Raw genomic sequence first — 19,717 nt, forward strand, 5'->3', positions numbered from 1 at the left:
GATGAGGGGATGCCATGATGAAAGGAAGCAGAGTGATGCAGAGACGGACATCAGGGTCCTTACCTGAAAAGGAGGCTTCGGCTTTAGCGTGAGTTGGACTTGGCTAGAGGCAGGAGAAAGGTGGGGGGAGTTCTGGCTGCATCATTAAACTAGCGTGAAGCCACTGGACTGCTCTTCCCTGATTGCCTCAACCATAAAATACATATAATAATCTAGGAGCTCCCCTGGTGGTCCAGTGGCTCAGACCCTGCACTCCCAATGTAGAGGGCCCAGGTTCGACCCCTGGTCAGAGATCTAGGTCCTACATGCTGCAGCTGAGAGTATGCTGCAACCAAGACCCAGTGCAGCCAAATAAATAAATATTTTTAAAAAGACATAATAATTCTAAACAGTTCTATTAACCCTATAGGTTTGTTATTACAAGATAGCTTTAAAACATTAGCTATTATCATCATTACTAATATAGCCTGTTACTTTTAATAGGGAAAATATTATGTAACCCAATACTGTACAGGGATTCTGGTGTTCAGGATCTCCCTGTTCTAATCATAGGATGAGAATTACACTCAGGCCCTATATTTGGAAGGGCCTTAAGTGTCCTCTGTCTGCCCTCATGCCTGGAACACTGAACTGTAAATCTAAAAGAGTGTCAACACTTGAACTGAGGGAAACCATGAGAAAACAAGAACAAACCCCCACTAATTTATTGAGCTCGGAAGGAAAATGCAATCTTGTTTTTCAATGGAGTTTTCTTTCCCTCCATGTTACTCACTGAACAAGTAAAAGCCAAAATGGAATATATATGTTTCCTTAAATCTTTCCATGGAAATCCAGACTGTAAAGTTTTCGGTCTAAACCAGACATCCCTACACTTAGTTGGAAGACCTACCTCTGGGCCTTGACTTTCATGCATGGGCCCATGGTTACATCTGCCTGCTTCACTTGGGTTGAAAGAAAGATGGGAAAACAAACTCTCTGCTTCTTCTTTGGAGTCCTGGTCCTTGAACACTGCATCAGCCTCAGCTTTCTTCATTGCTTTCCTGCAGGGAGTGGATGGCTACTCTTTCCTGCAGGGAGTGGATGGCTGCCCTTTCCTGCGGCGAGTGGATGACTACCCTTTCCTGCGGGGAGTGGATGGCTACCCTTTCCTGGGGGGAGTGGATGGTTACCCTTTCCTGCGGGGAGTGGATGGCTACCCTTTCCTGTGGGGAGTGGATGGCTACCCTTTCTTGCGGGGAGTGGATGGCTACCCTTTCCTGCGAGGAGTGGATTACCCTTTCCTGCGGGGAGTGGATGGCTACCCTTTCCTGCGGGGAGTGGATGGCTACTCTTTCCTGCGGGGAGTGGATGGCTACTCTTTCCTGCAGGGACTGTATGATTATCTTCCCTGCAGGGAGTGGATGGCTACTCTTTCCTGCAGGGAATGGATGCCTATGCTTTCCTCCAGGGAGTGGATGGCTACTTTTGTATGTTGGGGTAGCTTGAGGGTTGCCTCGGTTCTAATTTCTCTGAGTTTTTAACTTTATATCTACTTTTCTTTCCGTTTTTCTTCTAATGAAAGAAAGACAGAGATTTCCTGGAGATGGAAATGGCAACCAACTCCAGTATTCTTGCCTAGGGAATTCCATGGACAGAGGAGCATGGCAGGCTACAGTCCTTGGGGTCCCAAAGAGTCATTCATAGCTGAGCGACTAATGTTCACTTTCATTGATTTATAAGCTACTGTATATTAGGGTCTGCGCAGGTGGCACTAGTGGTAAAGAATCTGCCTGCCAGTGCAGGAGAAGTAAGCGATATGGTTTCAATTCCTGGATTGGGAAGATCCCTTGGAGAAGGGCATGGCAACTCATTTCAGTATTTTTGCCTGAAGAATCTCATGGACAGAGGAGCCTGGGAGGCTATAGTCCTTAGGGTTGCACAGAGGCACAGAGTCGGACACAACTGAAGTGACTTAGCACCACACATACACTAGCTTGCGTTTCTCTGGTAGATCAGCAGTAAAGAAACTTCCTGCCAATGCAGGAAATGAGGGTTCGATCTGTGGGTGAGGAAGACCCCTTCAGTTCAGTTCAACCGCTGAGGCATGTCCGACTCTTTGCAAGCCCGTGCACTGCAGCACATCAGGCTTCCCTGCCCATCACCAACTCCCAGAGCTTGCTCAAACTCATGTCCATCGAGTCAGTGATGCCATCCAGCCATCTCATCCTCTCTTGTCCCCTTATCCTTCTGCCTTCAATCTTTCCCAGCATCAGAGTCTTTTCCATTGAGTCAGCTCTTCACACCCCGTGGCCAAAGTGTAGGAACTTCAGCTTCAGCTTCAGTCCTTCCAATGAATATTCAGGACTGATTTCCTTCAGGATTGACTGGTTGGATCTCCTTGCAGTCCAAGGAACTCTCAAGAGTCTTCTCGAACACCACAGTTCAAAAACATCAATTCTTCAGTTCTCAGCTTTCTTTATGGTCCAACTTTCACATCCATACATGACTGCTGGAGAAACCCTGGTTTTGACTAGATGGACCTTTGTTGGCAAAGTAATGTCTTTGATTTTTAATATGCTGTCTAGGTTGGTCATAGTTTTTCTTCCAAGTAGCAAGCTTCTTTTAGTTTCATGGCTGCAGTCACCATCTGCAGTGATTTTGGAGCCCAAAAAACAAAGTCTGTCACTGTTTCCTCATATATTTGCCATGAAATGATGGGACCAGATGCTATGATCTTAGTTTTTTGAATGTTGAGTTTAAGCCAGCTTTTTCAGTCTCATCAAGAGGCTCTTTAGTTCTTCTTCACTTTCTGCCATAAGGGTGGTGTCATCCTCATATCTGAGGTTACTGATATTCCTCCCAGCAATCTTGATTCCAGCTTGTGCTTCATCCAGCCTGGCATTTCACATAATGTACTCTGCATATGAGTTAAATAAGCAGGGTGACAATATACAGCCTTGATGTACTCCTTTCCCTATTTGGAACCAGTCTATTGTTTGATGTCTGGTTCTAACTGTTGTTCTTGACTTGCATACAGATTTCTCAAGAGGCAGGTAAGGTGGTCTGATAGTCCCATCTCTTTAAGAATTTTCCACAGTTTATTGTGATCAAAGGCTTTGGCATAGTCAAGAAAGCAGAAATAGATGTTTTTCTAGAGTTTCCTTGCTTTTTCTATGATACAACAGATGTTGGCAATTTGATCTCTGGTTCCTGTGCCTTTTCGAAATCCAGCTTGAACATCTGAAAGTTCACAGTTCACATACTTGTTGAAGCCTGGCTTGGAGAATTTTGAGCATTACTTTGATACCGTGTGAAATGAGTGCAATTGTGTGGTACTTTGAACATTCTTTGGCATTGCCTTTCTTTGGGATTGGAATGAAAACTGACCTTTTCCAGTCCTGTGGTCACTGCTGAGTTTTTCAATTTTGCTGGCATATTGAGTGCAGCACTTTCACAGCATCATCTTTCAGGATTTGAAATAGCTCAACTGGAATTCAATCATCTCCACTAGCTTTGTTTGTAGTGATGCTTTCTAAGGCCCACTTGACATTACATTCCAGGATGTCTGGCTTTAGGTGAATGATCACACCATCGTGGGTCATGAAGATCTTTTTTTATAGTTCTTCTGTGTATTCTTGCCACCTCCTCTTAATAGCTTCTGCTTCTGTTAGATCCATACCTTTTTTGTCCTTTATCGAGCCCATCTTTGCGTGAAATGTTCCCTTGGTATCTGTAATTTTCTTGAAGAGATCTCTAGTCTTTCCCATTCTATTGTTTTCCTCTATTTCTTTGCATTGATCGCTGAGGAAGGCTTTCTTATCTCTGCTTGCTATTCTTTGGAACTTTGCATTCAGATGGGTAGGTATATCTTTCCTTTTTTCCTTTGCCTTTAGCTTCTCTTCTTTTCTCGGCTATTTGTGAGCCTTCCTCAGAGAATTGTTTTGCCTTTTTGCCTTTCTTTTTCTTGGGTGTGGTCTTGATCCCTGTCTCCTGTACCATGTCACGAACCTCTGTCCATAGTTCTTCAGGCACTCTATCAGATCTAATCCCTTGAATCTATTTCTCACTTCCACTGTATAATTGGAAGGGATTTTATTTAGGTCATACCTGAATGGTCTTGTGCTTTTCCCTACTTTCTTCAATTTAAGTCTGAATTTGACCAGAAGGAGTTCATGATCTGAGCCACAGTCAGCTCTCAGTCTTGTTTTTTGCTGACTGTATAGAGCTTCTCCATCTTTGGCTGCAAAGAATATAATCAATCTGATTCCAGTGTTGACCATCTGGTGATGTCCATGTGTAGAACCTTCTCTTGTGTTGTTGGAAGAGGGTGTTTGCTATGACCAGTGTGTTCTCTTGGCAAAACTCTGTTAGCCTTCCCTGCTTCATTTTGTACTCCAAGGCCAAACTCACCTGTTATTCCAGGTACCTGTTGACTTCCTACTTTTGCATTCCAGTCCTCTATGATGAAAAGGACATCTTTTTTGGTATTAGTTCTGGAAGGTCTTGTAGATCTTCATAGAACCATTCAGCTTCTTTGGCCTTAGTAAAAGAGTATAAGGTTCATTAAATCTTTTCATACATATTACCTACTGTCCCGAAAGCTTTATTAAATTACACGTTTATATAAATGTAACCTTATCATGTATATCATGTATGCAGAAGACAGAAGTGGAGTATCTCCTGGAACAGCAAAGACAGTAGACAGCTTCCTCCCCCCAAGCTACTGCCTTCAGCTGTGAAGACCCCCAGGCAGCAGTTTCTACACAGAGCATATTATAAACATCATATTGCAACACCCCAAGCTCAGTCCTTTTGAAGCAATTTATTGTTTTGGAGAGTGTTGTCATATCTTATGATCTGTTATGCACGTCATTGTTTGTTACATCGTTTTTCAGTTTTGTGACTGGCACAGACACTTTGCTGGTGAACTGCTCTTATTCCCGGCAGTCGGGAGGCACAGAGGGCTGGCATTTAGTTTCTTACCTTCTGTCTTTGATCCCTTTGCCACTGTTTTTATTGAGGAATATTTACAAACAGAAAGCCAAAAGGTTGAATGGCTGTAAGTTTAACCTCCCTTTACAGTCTCATCTCTGGAAGGAGAACCTGACTCTCCCAAAGCTTTCATGTGCTCTGGGTTCTGGGTTTGTGTGATTGACGTGACCTTTCCTTGTCAATAACCAGCTTGGTCAAACAGCTTACCGTGTGACCCCATGGCTGCTGTGTGCTTAGGTGCTCAGTTGTGTCTGACTCTTTGCAACTCCATGGACTGTAGCCCGCGAGGCTCCTCTGTCCATGGAGATTCTCCAAGTAAGAATACAGAGTGGGTTGCCATGCCCTCCTCCAGGGGATCTTCCCAACCCAGGGGTCAAACACAGGTCTCCCGCACTGCAGGCAGTTTCTTTACCATCTGAGCCACCAGGAAAGCCCCTCCAGCTGTGCCCTTCTCTAGTGATCAAGAAACTGCTGGTTCCAAGAATGCCCTGTCTGATGTCACAGATCCCAAGGACTAAATGCAATCTAGTCTCCAGTTCTTAGAACTGGAAGCAGTCAGACAATGGGCTGTTGGACCAAGGAGCTAAGCATGACTGACAGGAGGGGGCAATGGCAGCAACAGTTTGTTTAGTCTTTAAAATTGGCAGCAACAGTACTGATAAATTCAATCCAGAATGCAAATTCATCTTCATCTAGATGGTGAGGCATCTGCTCTTACTTACCCTTGGTAGAGCAGATGTTACTCTTTGAGTGAGAGAATATAACCTTCACACCCAGTGAAAGCCAGACACTCAGCTCCTTCTAGTAAGACCTTAATGCTCTGCTTCCTTTGCAGTTCAGCTTGCCAGTCCTGGAGGAAGATGGGTTACCAGTCTTTTGAGGCTGATCTTTTTTTGTACTTAGATAACTAACTCAGGTTACTGATGACATGTTGGAGTTATTTCCAACTAAGAAAATTTTTCTCAGAAGCTTTAGTAACAAATTTGTTAGTTCCATTTTCTACCAAAATGGCAAATTAGACGTTTCAGAAACGTGAGCAGCCTTACAGATGATAAAAATATGAAAATAGTAACAAGGATTATCTCTACAGCAAGCTCCTTCCCTTCCGTCGTGTCCGACTCTTTGCGACCCCGTGGACTGTAGCCTACCAGGTTTCTCTGTCCATGGGATTCTCCAGGCAAGAATACTGGAGTGGGTTACCGTTTTCTTCTCCAGGGGATCTTCCCGACCCAGGGATCGAACCCGGGTCTCCTGCATTGGAGGCAGACGCTTTAACCTCTGAGCCATCAGGGAAGCCAAGCTCCTTAGTCCTTGGGATATCCATTCATCAGCTCGGTTTCCCTCTCATCAGTCCAGGCATTGACAAAGCTTGTGAAATAATGGAAGTGAAAGACACTTTGATTTTGTATTTGCAATAGCATTTTCTTTTATCAGATTATGAAAGGCATGCATGCCCAAGGCAGGGAACTTGGAAAATACAGAAAAGCCACCAAGAAAAATTACCTCCCAAGTAATCAGTTTCACCACACAAAGGTAACCTTTGTTAACATCTCGATAAACATTCTTAATTAAAGAGGCACAAGAGGCCTCAGTCCATCAGCACCTCTGTGCCATGCCATCTTGCACCTAATGTTTGGAAATTCTGGAGTGCTCCTAAATCATCCCAGGGAAATTGTTAGTTTTTGCAAATATCTCTGGAGGCGAGACTATCGTTGCCAGTCATTTTCAGTGTCACACAAACTGGAAGCTAGGAAATTCTTTGTGTAGCCTTTGACCACTGGCCGGGAATGAGGGGTATAAGTGTTAGTTCCAACTTTGCCATTTATACCCACAGGGTGACCTCTGGCAAGTCCAGCCTTATGTTCTATCTGAAAACCCTCCCAGCAACAGCATCTACTAGCCCCAGCTCCTTAATCTCTCTGAGCCTCTGTTTCCCAGCAAGTAAAATAATGAATGGGTCAGTAGGGGGCCTTTTTACATTAAAAATAATTTTTTTTTGGTGGTCCAGTGGTTAAGACTCCACACTTCCAACACAAGGGTCATGGGTTCCATCCCTGGTCAGGGAACTATGATCCCACATGCTGTGCGGTGCGGACCAAGAGAAAAATATAGAAAAGAAAAAAAAGAAAAAAATTATTTAAAGAATGTCTATGTGTGTTTACCTGAGTCACTTTGCTGTGCAGCAGAGATTGGCATAACATTGTAAATCAACTATACTTCAATTTTAAAAATTAATAAAAACATTTATTTGTAAAATTTATTTTTTAGAGCAGTTTTTAGTTTCATAGCAAAGCCAAGGGAAGGGTACAGAGATTTCCCATGTAACCCCATCCCCACCCCTTCCTTCACTATCAAAATCCCCTACCAGAGATGTATCAGTGATTTGTTTGAATTGATAAACTTACGGTTACATACCTTTGTCACCTAAAGCTTGTAGTTTAATTTAAGGGTCATTTTCACATGCACGTGCTTGGTGTTCTGCATTCTCTGGGTTTTGAAAAATGTAAAATGACATGTATCCTTCAGTACAGTATTGTATGGAGTAGTCTCCACATTGCATGATATTTAAGACATTGAGGACATTCTGCCCTAAAAAGCCTCTGTGCTCTATTCATCCCACCCATTTCCCTAACCCCTATAAACCACTGATACTTTTTACTGTCTTCTCTGTTTCATCTTTTGCAGAATGTCATGTAGTTGGAATCATACATTATGTAGTCTTTTCAGATTATCTTCTTACATGTAGTAATATGAATTTAAGATTCTTCCATGTCTTTTGATGCCTTGATAGCTCATTTCTTTATAGCCCTGAATAATCTTCCATTGTCTGGATTTACCACAGTTTATCCACTTACCTACTATAGGACATCTTGCCTCCAAGCTTTGGCAATTAATGGTGCCATAAATGTCCACATGCGGGTTTTTGTGTAGACATAAATGTTCAACCCATTTTGGTAACTATCAAGGAGCATGATTGCTGGCTTATATACAAAGAGTATGTTTAGTAAAAATTTGCCCATTTGTCTTCCAAAGTGGCTACACCGTTTTTCATCTCTTCCAGCAATGAGTGAGAGTTTCTGCTACTCTGCATCCTTGCCAGCATTTGCTGTTGTCGGCTTTAGATTTCGGTCCTTCTAATAGGTGTGTAGGTGTATCTCACTGGTGTTCTCATTTTCAATTCTCTACGTGATGCGAAGACCTGGCTCATTGGAGAAGACCCTGATGATGGGGAAGATTGAGGGAAGGAGGAGAAGGGGATGACAGAGGATGAGATGGTTGGATGGCATCACTGACTCAATGGACATGAATTTGAGCGAACTCCGGGAGATAGTGAAGGACAGGGAAGCCTGGCGTGCTGCAGTCCATGGGGTCACAAAGTGTCGGACACGACTGAGCGACTGAACGTTAGCAACTATTGACATATGAAGTGAAGGATCTTTTTATTGGCCTATCTTCTATCTCTTCTTCGGTGAGGTCTCTGTTCAGGTCTTTTGCCCATTTTTTAATTGGGTCATTGATTTTCTCTTTCTTGAGTTTCAAGTTCTTGTTTATTTTGCTAAGAGTCCTCTAGCAGATGTGTCTTTTGCAATTATTTCCTCCCAGTCTGTGGCTTGTGTTCTCGTGGTCCTGAGATCAGTGGTTTTTAAACCTTTTGCTCGAGCCTCGTGTGTCAAAAGGAGCCTCCGGTTACCAGAGCTTGGGGGCGTGAATCAGACAGGGAGAGACTGGGAGACCAACCTCTAGTCTCCCCTTCCCCATTTCTCCTGCTTTAATCAGAGAGATTTGACTTCATTCAGTTTATATGTGAGGGTTTCATGGGAAGTTCACTCTTTTAAAAGGATTTTGTTCCTCCAAATGGTGTGAAAAACCATGAAACTTAAATTAAATCCACAATTCTAGAATTCTGTGTCTCCTAAAAAATTACATTTTTTACGATGTAATACATCCTTTCACAAGGCTCTGTTAAGGAGAAACGAGACAGACCTGTCAGAGTCACGTGATACTTTTTTCAACACAATTTTCATTTAATGCAGAGCTCTCTTGAAATGATGGAACTGATATATCTGAAGAATAGATATCATCTACATGTCCACTTATCTTTCTGAAACAGTAATTTTGGACAGTAATTATCTTTTTCAAAATAATCAGTGAGAAGTGTCAGCCATTTCACCATTTTCATTCTCTATCTAGGAAAAGGGGAGAGAATATATCTGAATCTCTGTGGTTCTGAAGATAAACATGCAAACCCAAACCAGAAGGGGTGGCCTTTATAATCACACAAGGTGTCACTTCACAGTGACCAGCGTAGATCATCGCAGGATTTTTAAACAGTGCTGTTCAACTCAGAATGACAAGAACATGTGCATTCAACCAGCTGTATATTCTTAGATCATATATCATTTTTTTTGTCTTTGCGGTTAAGTCAGATGAATGTTTAATGATGTTTGATAAACATTTGTATTCATGCTAACCCTGTTTATTGCTTTGACAGAGGAGGGTGGGGTGTTCATTATTTTGTTTATGTATTGCCTTTGTTCCACAAAGGATTTGAAATGGCCTACTGAATTTCATGTGACACAAAACAAGGAAGGCAGTAATTGACACAATCTGAAAAAAGGGAAAATAATGTGACGAAAATAATAAATTCAGGAGTCAGAGTAGCTCACAGCAGTCCATCTGTACAGTTCCTAGGAGTGGGCCACAAATTTGACTCTCAACTTCTTTCGATGGGCCAAAGCAAAGAGAATCCATTCCATTATAAGGTCTACCGGCTTTTAATAAAAATAAAATAGACTAGTTGTTCAACGTAAAAAGTCTCCTTTAGGCGAATCTCTACAAGGTCTATTTATTACAATCAGCACCTGATAAGGATGCTGAAGCTGAGAATTTGAGTGTCCTATTCTCTCGCCATGCCCTCCTCCAGAGGATCGCCCCGACCCAGGGATTGAACCCATGTCTCTTATATCTCCTGCGTTGGTAGATGGATTCTTTACCACTAGCATCACCTGGGAATTCCTCTGATAAGAAAGTAGGGTGCCGATATATGAGGTTGCCAGTTAGGGGAAGATCCGTTTATTTTGATCATCAGCTGGGCAGTTGTTAGGGATAAATACCTCCTATGAAATTTGTTAACTGTGCAAGTGTCTGATAGGATGAGCTCAAGCCCTGACCATTATACTAACCAGAGTGGAGATTCAGGGCAGGGCTGAGGCATCGGTGGTTGGGAGGATTCCTCGTGTGGAGTAGGAAGTACTCAAATGCTGTCTCATCTCACGATGTACCAGACCAGGAGTCTAGTCTCTACTTTGCCTGTCTCGCGCAGACACCTCGGTGTGCTCTGCGCTCTGCTGCAGTGTAATAAATCACCCCAAAACGTAATGGCTAAGAAAAGAGAAAAAGGGTTTGGATTCTCTTAACCGTGGATTTGGATAGAGCACAGAGGGCATGGACTGTTCCTTCTTCATCATGTCAGGTGAGGGTTGTCCACTAACAGTAATCTGATGGTCATTGGCTAGAGACATCTTCAAGGTCTTTGCTCACATGCTGCCTGCTGATGCTGGCTGTTGCTGGCACGTCAGCCCACAGTCAAATGTGATGCTCATCTGTGGCCTTGGCTTCTTCGTGGCCTGTTGCACCGTGCCTCTTACAAGGAAGGCAGCGAGGGCTCCAGAAGCTATGTCCCAGTTGACAGAAGCTGTATGCCTATATGACAAGCATATTGTACCTTGGAAGCCAGGCAGTGTCATCTATCCCATTCTGTTGGTTGCAAGCAAGTCACGGGTCCACCCAGCCTTCAGGGAGGGGCATAACTCACACATCTCCATGACAGGAGTGCCAAGATCACATTGTGGAAACCCATGTTGAATGGGAGATATTGTTGTGATCATTTTTGGAAAATAAATCTGCCCCCATGTGTGTAAAGAGCCACTTCCAGCTCTACACTATTGCTCCATTGTCTTTGAAATGGCAAGTGAGAAAAAGTGAGATGCAGGGAAACAAATCCATCCAGACTGCTTTAACCTATGTTTTCTGGGGAAAAAAAGAAACCCTCAAGACCTCTTGAGACCAGGCCAGCTCACCTGGACTTGGCGTGCCACATGGAACTGGTGAACAGACTCCATTGTATTAGATAGGCCACCCGTTTTCCACCAAGTTATCTCTTCAGACTGTCTTCTTCTTGATCTCAGAAAGGTGGTAATTGGCTGAGGAATAGGAAAATCAGAAACCTGGCTGTTTCTTCATATATTACAGACATAATTAACAAAAAGGAGGCCTCTAAGCAATATAGGGCTTCCCTGATGGCTCAGGTGCTAAAGAATCTGCATGAAATACAGGAGACGGGGATTTGGTCCTTGGGTCAGCAATAGAGATTCATAATGGCTTCATCCTAAAAGGTATGAGGCTGGGGACTATTTATTACAAAACGTAAAGACTGATTTTATGTACCGGAGTGAGGCACATGGATACCACTAAAATTGTTTTTTTCTTTTAACATTTTATTTATTTTGTCTGTGCTCGGTCCTTCTTGCTGTGCATAGGAGCACAGGCTCTAGGCGAGGGCTTCAGTACTTGGGGCAATTGACTCAGTAGTTGTGACTCTTGGGCTCTGGAGCATGGGCTCCTGTTGTGGTGTACAGGTTTAGTTGCCCTGAGGCATGCAGGATCTTCCCGGACCAGGGGTTGAACCTGTGTCCCCTGCAATGGTGAATTCTTAACCACTGGACCACCAGGAAAGTCCTAAAAAGAAAAAAAATAATTTTTTTTTAAGTACACTTCTGAGATTTTTTTTCAGGTCAATTAAAATCAAGTCATCAGTTTCACCATCTGAAATCATGTAGAGGTTTGTCCTTTGAGTCAGCTTGAAGGCATTGATATACTAAGAAGAATATCTATTAGATTTCACTAAAAAGTATGCTAAATTGATAAATGTCACTGAATCATTTGTGGATGAGTTCATAGTCATCTGTGCCAAGGGAGTTCTCGTGGGTATTATAGTGACGCCAAAATGAAAGGACTGCTGTGGTCCCTGTTGTGTTGTGACAAGAATACTTATCTTCACTGTGGTTCCTCTCACTGTGAGACCACTTAGGAGATGACTGGAGGAGTGTGTGATCTTGTAAAGACTAGAGTAATAGTAAACATTTGCTCAAGGACTGGGAGTTAGGAAAAGTTCTTCACCTTTTAGTAAATAATCACACGCTGGTAGAAGGATGGACGTTTCCTGCCTATGGACAAATATTGCTCAAAGCAATACTCTTTTTGTTCAGTTCATGAAATGAGAAATCAGTTCCTGCATGGTACAGTGCAGTCTCTGAAATCTTAATAATGTTGGGAGCTGCATCTTTGACTGATGATTAACTAAGCATTCTGACATCCTGGGCTTCCCTCTTGATTCTTTGAACTTACTGTTTGCTATGAATTCTGTTAGTATTCAGAATGAATGGTTAGCATGACGGAAATGATGAAGTGGTTCTAGACTCTAGATCATGCTTTCTATGACAGAATGTGGCAATTGGCATTTGGGAAGAGAAATGATTTATAACTATGCGACCTAAGTTATAAATCACTTCTCTTCCCAAATGCCAATATTGCCACATTTTGTTATGATTTATGACTATGCAACCTAAGGATGTCCCTGGTGGCTCAGTCAGTAAAGAATCTGCCTGCAATGTAGGAGACCCGGGTTTGATCCCTGGGTCGGGAAGATCCCCTGGAAAAGGAAATGGCAACCCACTCCAGTATTCTTGCCTGGAGAATTCCATGGACAAAGGAGGGTTACAGTGGTGGGTTACAGTCCATGGGATCACAAAGAATCAGACCTGATTGAGTGACTAACACTTTCACTTTCGTGCAACCTAAGGCCTTAGTAATGCAGAAAATGGCAACAAAAGGAGGTGTACCGAGCATCACTCTGACTTTGTCTGATTTATACAGTTTATTCATTGATACAGTCAGTAAGTCATAAAATACTTCTCTTGCCTTAGAGTAGGACAACTATAACAAATAGGCTCCGACAGGTATAATGGTGCAAACACATGAAGGTTTGTTTCTTGTTGACTTAATATCGCTGGGTGCTTGAATAGGTTAGTGCCAGAGCCTTCTTCCGTGTGGTTGTGCAAGGACTCTGCAGTATTCATTGGGTGACTTCCATGGTCATCCTAAGAGTTCTCTCCATTCTAATCAAGCCAGCCAGAAGGGGGAAAGAGGCATAGGGGACCACAACATGGCGAGGAAGTTGGAAAGGAAATTCTCAAAGTAGTTTTAGCTTTGGAATAAGACACTTTTCCCTGAAGATATAGTCCATATTTCTAAGAGCTTACACAGTAGTGGATCATGTGATCCTTAATCCTAGCTAGGCATCAGACCCACCAATGGGGAGTTTTTAAGAAGCACAGATACACGAGCTCCAGCCCCAGCTTTCGGTCAGCAGATTTGGCTGGAACCTGAACAGCCACATCTTGGTAAACCCCACAGAAGAGACTGAGAAGACAGCCATGCTTGGGCATCACAAACTCTTGAGATAAATCTCTTAGAATTGCCAGGCACTCCAGATGAAAACCTATTATGTAGCACAGGGAACTCTGCTCAGTGCTCTGTGGTGACTGAAACTGGGAAGGAAATTCAAAAAAGAAGGGATGCACGTATATCTGTTTCACTTTGCTGTACAGCAGAAACTAACACAACATTGTAAAGCAACTATGCTCTAACAAAAATTAAAAATAAAATAAAACTGTGCTTAAGGAAAAAGCCATTAAATATACAATTAAGCCTGAATGCAGGAAAATAAAAAAGAATAAAAAAGGAACAAACACCAGTCCAATAAAACATACATATTCCTTTGACTAGCCTAAAACAAAATAAATAATAGTCTATACATGTACATCTTTTATTTTTTTTTACAAAAATGTAATTTCAGATACTTTCAAAATAGTCATAAAGGAAGAATAATATTGAACTAATTTAAAATAAAATGCTGTATCTTTCAATGCAGATGCCCAGGCTTGACTACAGTATAAAAACTGATAAAGTAGTAAAATGCTTACATGTATTTATAATGCATGGGCTTCCCAGGTGGCAGCAGTGGTAAAGAACCCGCCTGCCAATGCTTGAGACATAAGAGACATAGGTTCGATCCCTGAGTCAGGAAGATTCCCTGGAGGAGGGCATGGCAAACCACTCCAGTATTCTTGCCTGGATAATCCCATGGACAGAGGAGCCTGGTGGGCTACAGTCCATGGGGTCACAAAGAGTGGGACACGACTGAGTGACTAACACTTTCACTTTGATGCATGCGTGCATGTGTGTGCTCCATTGTGTAAAGTAATTATCCTCTAATCAGAAATTTAAAAAAAGGAGAACTCTGCCACAGAACATACACACACACACAAACTGGAACTCAAAAATCTTTGATGGTTAATGCATCTTTAATGATGGATGGTATCCGTTTTGGTGAGGTGAATTCCTAACTTTAAATATGAAATTATCTGCCCTTTAAAAAAAGAAAGAGAAAAGAAGTCCTTCATTCTTTGGGACTGTCCCACATACTGCAGGACATCCAGCACAGCCCTTCTCACTGACTAGCTTCAGCCACCACGAGCCGTCCAGCATCCCACAGGACCCACAGTACCGGGAGGAGCAGCCGTCAGACACGATGCCTAAAACAAACGTGGCACTTGTGAAACTGTCCACCGGGAAGGCACTTCAGAACAAACACCCCAGTTTGACTGTGGGAGCCACGCCCAGCTACGCACCTAGCAGGCTGCTCTGCGGATGAATCGCCGAGTCCCCCCAAAAGTTCCTTTTTCATTCCAGCAGAGCAGCAGCTTCCAGGTCTCGGCCACTTAGAGCTGGGGGCTTAAGGAGTTTTCTGTTTTCCTTTGAGTCACTCCCTTTGCTTTTCTGGTCAAGCTGCTGTGGACACAAGGACTCTCCCAGGATCCACTGTCACATTTGTCCTTCTGGAAAAGAAGAGAAAAAAGAAGGCCTTACTTGAAGACTGTGCTCTGAAGCATCAGTATCATCCTTCCTCACTTCTCCGAGAACAGCTGGATGCGCACCCCCACCCAGTGGAGGTCAGCGCCCGGCGTGTGGCCCTGGGTCCTGCTCGTGTTTCCTCTGGATACGGTCAGTGCACGGCCGTCTCCATATCTGCATTCTTCCAGCTTCCCGAAGAGAAGCCTGCATCATCTGGAAAACTGATGAAGGGGTAACAAGAGCGTTCCTACAGGATGGAGTGGAAAAGACGAAGGAAGGAAGGAAGAGAGTGTCCGAGCAGAGCAGGAGGAGGAAGGTACGCTCAGAAGCACGGGGCAGTGAGAGCCAGAGAGGGCGAAAGGCTGAGCTCTCTTCTCTACCGGGTGTCCATGCGCTTCCGCTCCCCCTTCCTTTCTACCACCAGATTTTTCTCCAGAGAGTCTTCCCGAGACTCCCAGTGTTTGGCCGCAAGATTCAGAATACGTAGAAGCTCGGATTTGCCAACAGCGCTTCGAGCCTGGATAATGACATACAGATTGTTTTTTCCATCTTGGGGATTTGGAGCAGCCTGGGGAGTTGCAAAAGCCTGCCTTGTTGTAAGACCGTTTCTGAAGGCCCGCACTGTCTGATCACTGGCTCCGTGCTGCTGGGAACAGTGGCACAGCTGTCCAGGGAGGCAGGGACCACCTGGGGTATGGAAATTACCAGAAGCCCTAGTTTGGCTCTTGCCAGAGCACCTGAAGCCTTCTGGGAATTAGGATTTCTGTTGTTTCTCTCCACTGGTCCCTTAGGAGCAATAGATAACAAACCGGGACCACTTGTTTTTTTTTTTTTCCTTGCCAGAAAAGCCCAGAAAGAAGATGGCTGCTGTTGTCGATTATTGGCATTCCAGCAGGAATGTATACTTATTTCTAAGTATATTCGCACAGCTAGGAAGCATCTGCTGACAAGGATGAGATGATAAGCTGCGTTGGTGCCAAAACAGGACTAGAAAAACAAGCTTGTTTTGAGAATGGCAGGTATCCGGAAAGTCAGTTAAGAAAATCAACCCTCCAGAGGCAGTAGCTGCTCTTACGACATTAACACTTAAAAGAAAGCTTGGAATCCCTGTCTCCTAACGCAGTGCACGCGCACAGTAGGTTCTCAGGGAGAGCAGGCTGGAGGGAGGACCCATGCAGGAGGTGGAACCAGCAGTGGGAGGTGGGCTGCACTTCCAGGAGCCTGTGTGCCAGGGCTCCGGCCTCTCCTGGCGAGGGGAGGGTAGCACGCGGGGTCTCAGCACGTCTGCAGCAATGTACCGGCCTCCCTCACCCCGGGCGCACGAGCAGGACGAGCAGGTGCAGAGGCATGGAAGCTCCTCCGTCCTGTGGTTTCCTTGAACAAGAATGGGATGATTGGTGAGCGAGGCCAGCATCCTGGGTGGTAACAAAAAAAAAAAAAAAGGAAATTGGTAGCAAATGCATCATCCAAGTTGGATTCAGTCAGCTCTGTGGCCTGGGCAGGTTCCCAGGGTATTCCAGCCAGACGGCAGGGCTTCTGAGAGACACCAGGCTAGAATGTGTGTGATGACATAAGGGCAGGGAGAGGCAGAGCTGTGGGGCTCAGCAGGGGCTGTCCCGGGCCCCCCAACCCGCTGTGCACAGCTCCCTGGCCACCCATTACCTCAGAGTCCACCCCAAGGCCACTGGACATGTGCCCTTTTTTCTAATGGGCACAACCTTTCTCTATCAGAAGCCCACAGGGAATATAAGTAATCTAGCAATTTCTTTCTCGTTCCACTGCCTGTCCACTGCTTACTTATCCTGGGCTCTGTTTCCTTTGGACAAGAACGCCTCCGAGTACCAAAAGCTACATTATTCTATTCTACAGCCTGTAAGCCAGGAGCCTGGCCGTTCTGGTTTTGTTGTTGCTGTATTTGTTTTGAATATTAGCCGTTTCCCATTCTGGGCAGTTACAACTGTGTTTACTATGAGCTCCCCTGTGTGGGCGTTTTCCCCATTTTCATCCTGCAGGCTGCGGCACGAGCAGTAACTCATCACTGCGCCATCGGGGATTCATAAACTGGGGCCTTTAACTTGTACATACCCAGTGAGGATGGGGGGAGGGGAGAAGGAGAAATATACATATGGGAGGGCCAGTGGGCTAATAAGACCGAAAATAATGTTGCTAAAGAGATGTACATCTGGAGGTAAATACCGCCTCATCTGCTCCCTTCGAGGGGATGTGCTTTGAGCGGGACAAGTTGGCTTCTGCAGTGCTCACTTGCTCGGGCATCCATCGCTGCAGTCTCGAGACAAGACTGCTCCATCCTGCCTTCCTTTTGGTTTCAATACTTCTGCCCTCTTATCACTCACCTTCCTTGTCTCCTGAACTCCCAACTTAAAGAGGCCGGATTCTTTCAGCTGCAAGTCACAGAAACCTAACTCACACTATCTTAAGCAAAGAGGAAATTTATGGATCTGTGTGTTAAGGATACGATGGAAGCTTTAAGGTCAAATGACAGAAGTAGGGACGAGGACCTTAGCGGGGAACCACGGTTTCGCCCCTCCTTCCCCGCCCCTCCCCCACCCACAGAACTATCACCTCTGCAGGTTGTTACTTGGCTCCACTCAGCAGGAGGAGCTCCTCCTGCTGGGAAGGTGGCACTTACAAGCCCCATATCCTCATCCTCCAAGCACCTCCACCCTAGAGGAAGGAATTCCCATCCACAGCTTCCGTATTTGTTGTTGTTGTTGTGTCCAGTCGTGTCCAACTCTTGGCAACCCTGTAGACTGTAGCCCACCAGGTTCCTCAGTCCTTGGAATTCTCCAGGCGAGAACACTAGAGTGGGTTGCCATGCCCTTCTCCAGGGGATCTTCCCCACCTAGGGATCAAACCTGTGTCTCTGACATTGCAGGCAGATTCTTTACCATCTTACCGTCCAGGGAAGCCCAAGGAAGCCATATACAAGCCTAGAAAAAGCTCTGATTGTCTAGTGTGAGGCTAATACTATCCAAAAGAATCGAGTGACCCGATTGTCTAATTTTAGTCTGAAGACTACCTGTGGCTCCAAGAACAGGGTTTTACTACCAGAAAAAAGCAAGAGGGCATAAATCCACACGTGGAGATGAAAAACAGCACTTCCCAGGGTCCTTTCGCCCTTCCTATCATAAACCTTTCAGCTGAGCCTGAAAAGTACAAAAGCCCCAAACCTGACCTGAAATGCAACAGCAGATTAAGTCCTACCTGCAAATGTTACCTGTCAATCACTTAGCAAACCCCTTTTACTTGCTCTGTGCATCTCGCAGAGGGTGTCACGTGTCTTCTGAGAGTTTCCATTATAAGACTGGATGTGGAGTCGGCACACTGGGGTTATTCGCAACTCTGCTCTGTCCCGTCGAGTTCACTCCACAAGTTAATAACGTTTTTTTTCACTTTTGTTTCTTCATGTGAAATGGAGCAATAATGCTGCTTTCTTGGGGCTGTCATCAGCGTTAACAGGATAGTTAGCATTGGTGAAAGGCCAATGCTGTCAGAGGAGAGATGGCTGGTATAACCGTCACGGCCCCAAAGCAAGCAGAGCCTTTCTAGGAAATCTTGATGACAAACCCTGGAAACTGGCTCACACACAGGAGGTGACTTGAGTTTCCTAGACACGTGCTTTCACATGTATATTCATGAGGAGTTTTGCATAGTTGCCTGGACCAAATAGACCCTCAACGTCTCAGTGGTTGGCGTGGAGGGTGGGGGCTTCAGAGTGGCACTGGCTCAGTATCATCCTGGACTTTATCCTCTTTGAGTTTCTCTCTCTCTGTCTCTCTGCACATTCAGGAGTGTACACATTTCTGTCCAGCACTCTGAGGTCCCTGGAAGAGAAGGACCACATCCACCGTGTCCTGGACAAGATCACAGACACCTTGATCCATCTGATGGCCAAAGCGGGCCTGACTCTGCAGCAGCAGCACCGGCGTCTGGCCCAACTCCTCCTCATCCTCTCTCACTTCCGGCACATGAGGTGAGGCCTCCTTGGGTTTCTCTCGCAGCAAAGACATAAAGGAATCCAGCCCCCAACCCTGTGTGGCAGCGGGCCCAGGAAGGGCTGATGCCTGCGTACAGATAACACACTTGGGGCAGTTCTGGCCCACGATGAGCGTGAACACCGTGGGAGGGTGGTGGAGGGAGGCCCCGAATCTGTCTGGGGTGTGGGCGGGTGTCAGAGAAGGCTTCACAGAGGAAGCGGTACCTCACGCTGGGTCTGGAGCCCATGCAGCATCTTCCGTGGTGGGGAGAGTGTGTGGCGTGCAGGTCGCAGGGCAGGGGAATCCTCTCTGGTTGCTCTCTTTGTCCCAGCCAGTTGCAGGCAGCCTGTGAGCACTGTCATCCTCAGGAGGCACTGGGCACATCTGTTACAGCTCCCGTGTCACACTCTTCTTACTTACGGGTGTAAATTCTAAATGAGACACTCTGGGTACAAACCCCTCGTGGACGGTCAACCTCGAATCTCGCCCTCTCAAACCATTTCTTGTCGCCCCCTTTGCCATGATCCAAGTCCGAGCCCCCATCATTTCCTCCTAGATGTCTGTCCCAGCTGCCTAACCTATCTCTCCAGATTTAATTTCAGATCCATTAACAGCCTTGTTGATCCACTCTCCACAGTAGAGCCAGTGTGATCATTCTGATACCAAATCTGATCACACTGTTTTCATACTTAAAGCCTTGAAATGGCTTCCCGTTGCTTTTAGATGAAAATATAAATCCATTTACTTTTCTTCCATTACTTCTTATCCTCTGC

At 44.9% G+C, this 19,717-nt stretch overlaps 1 protein-coding gene across 5 annotated transcripts in view; it reads left to right on the plus strand.

Moving 5' to 3' along the window:
* The window catches only part of ESR1 (estrogen receptor 1), a 404,881-nt gene that overhangs the window by 376,722 nt on the left and 8,442 nt on the right, over positions 1-19,717 (plus strand). For all 5 annotated transcript variants that reach the window (XM_055433434.2, XM_055433435.2, XM_055433432.2 and 2 more), the window contains one exon: positions 18,757-18,940. In XM_055433434.2, the coding sequence (XP_055289409.2) occupies positions 18,757-18,940 (184 nt within the window). The remainder of the gene's footprint in view (positions 1-18,756; positions 18,941-19,717) is intronic.

Source organism: Moschus berezovskii, chromosome 10, assembly GCF_049115385.1.
Source record: "Moschus berezovskii isolate FMDL1 chromosome 10, NW_MosBer_1.0, whole genome shotgun sequence".
Taxonomy (NCBI): Eukaryota; Metazoa; Chordata; class Mammalia; order Artiodactyla; family Moschidae; genus Moschus; species Moschus berezovskii.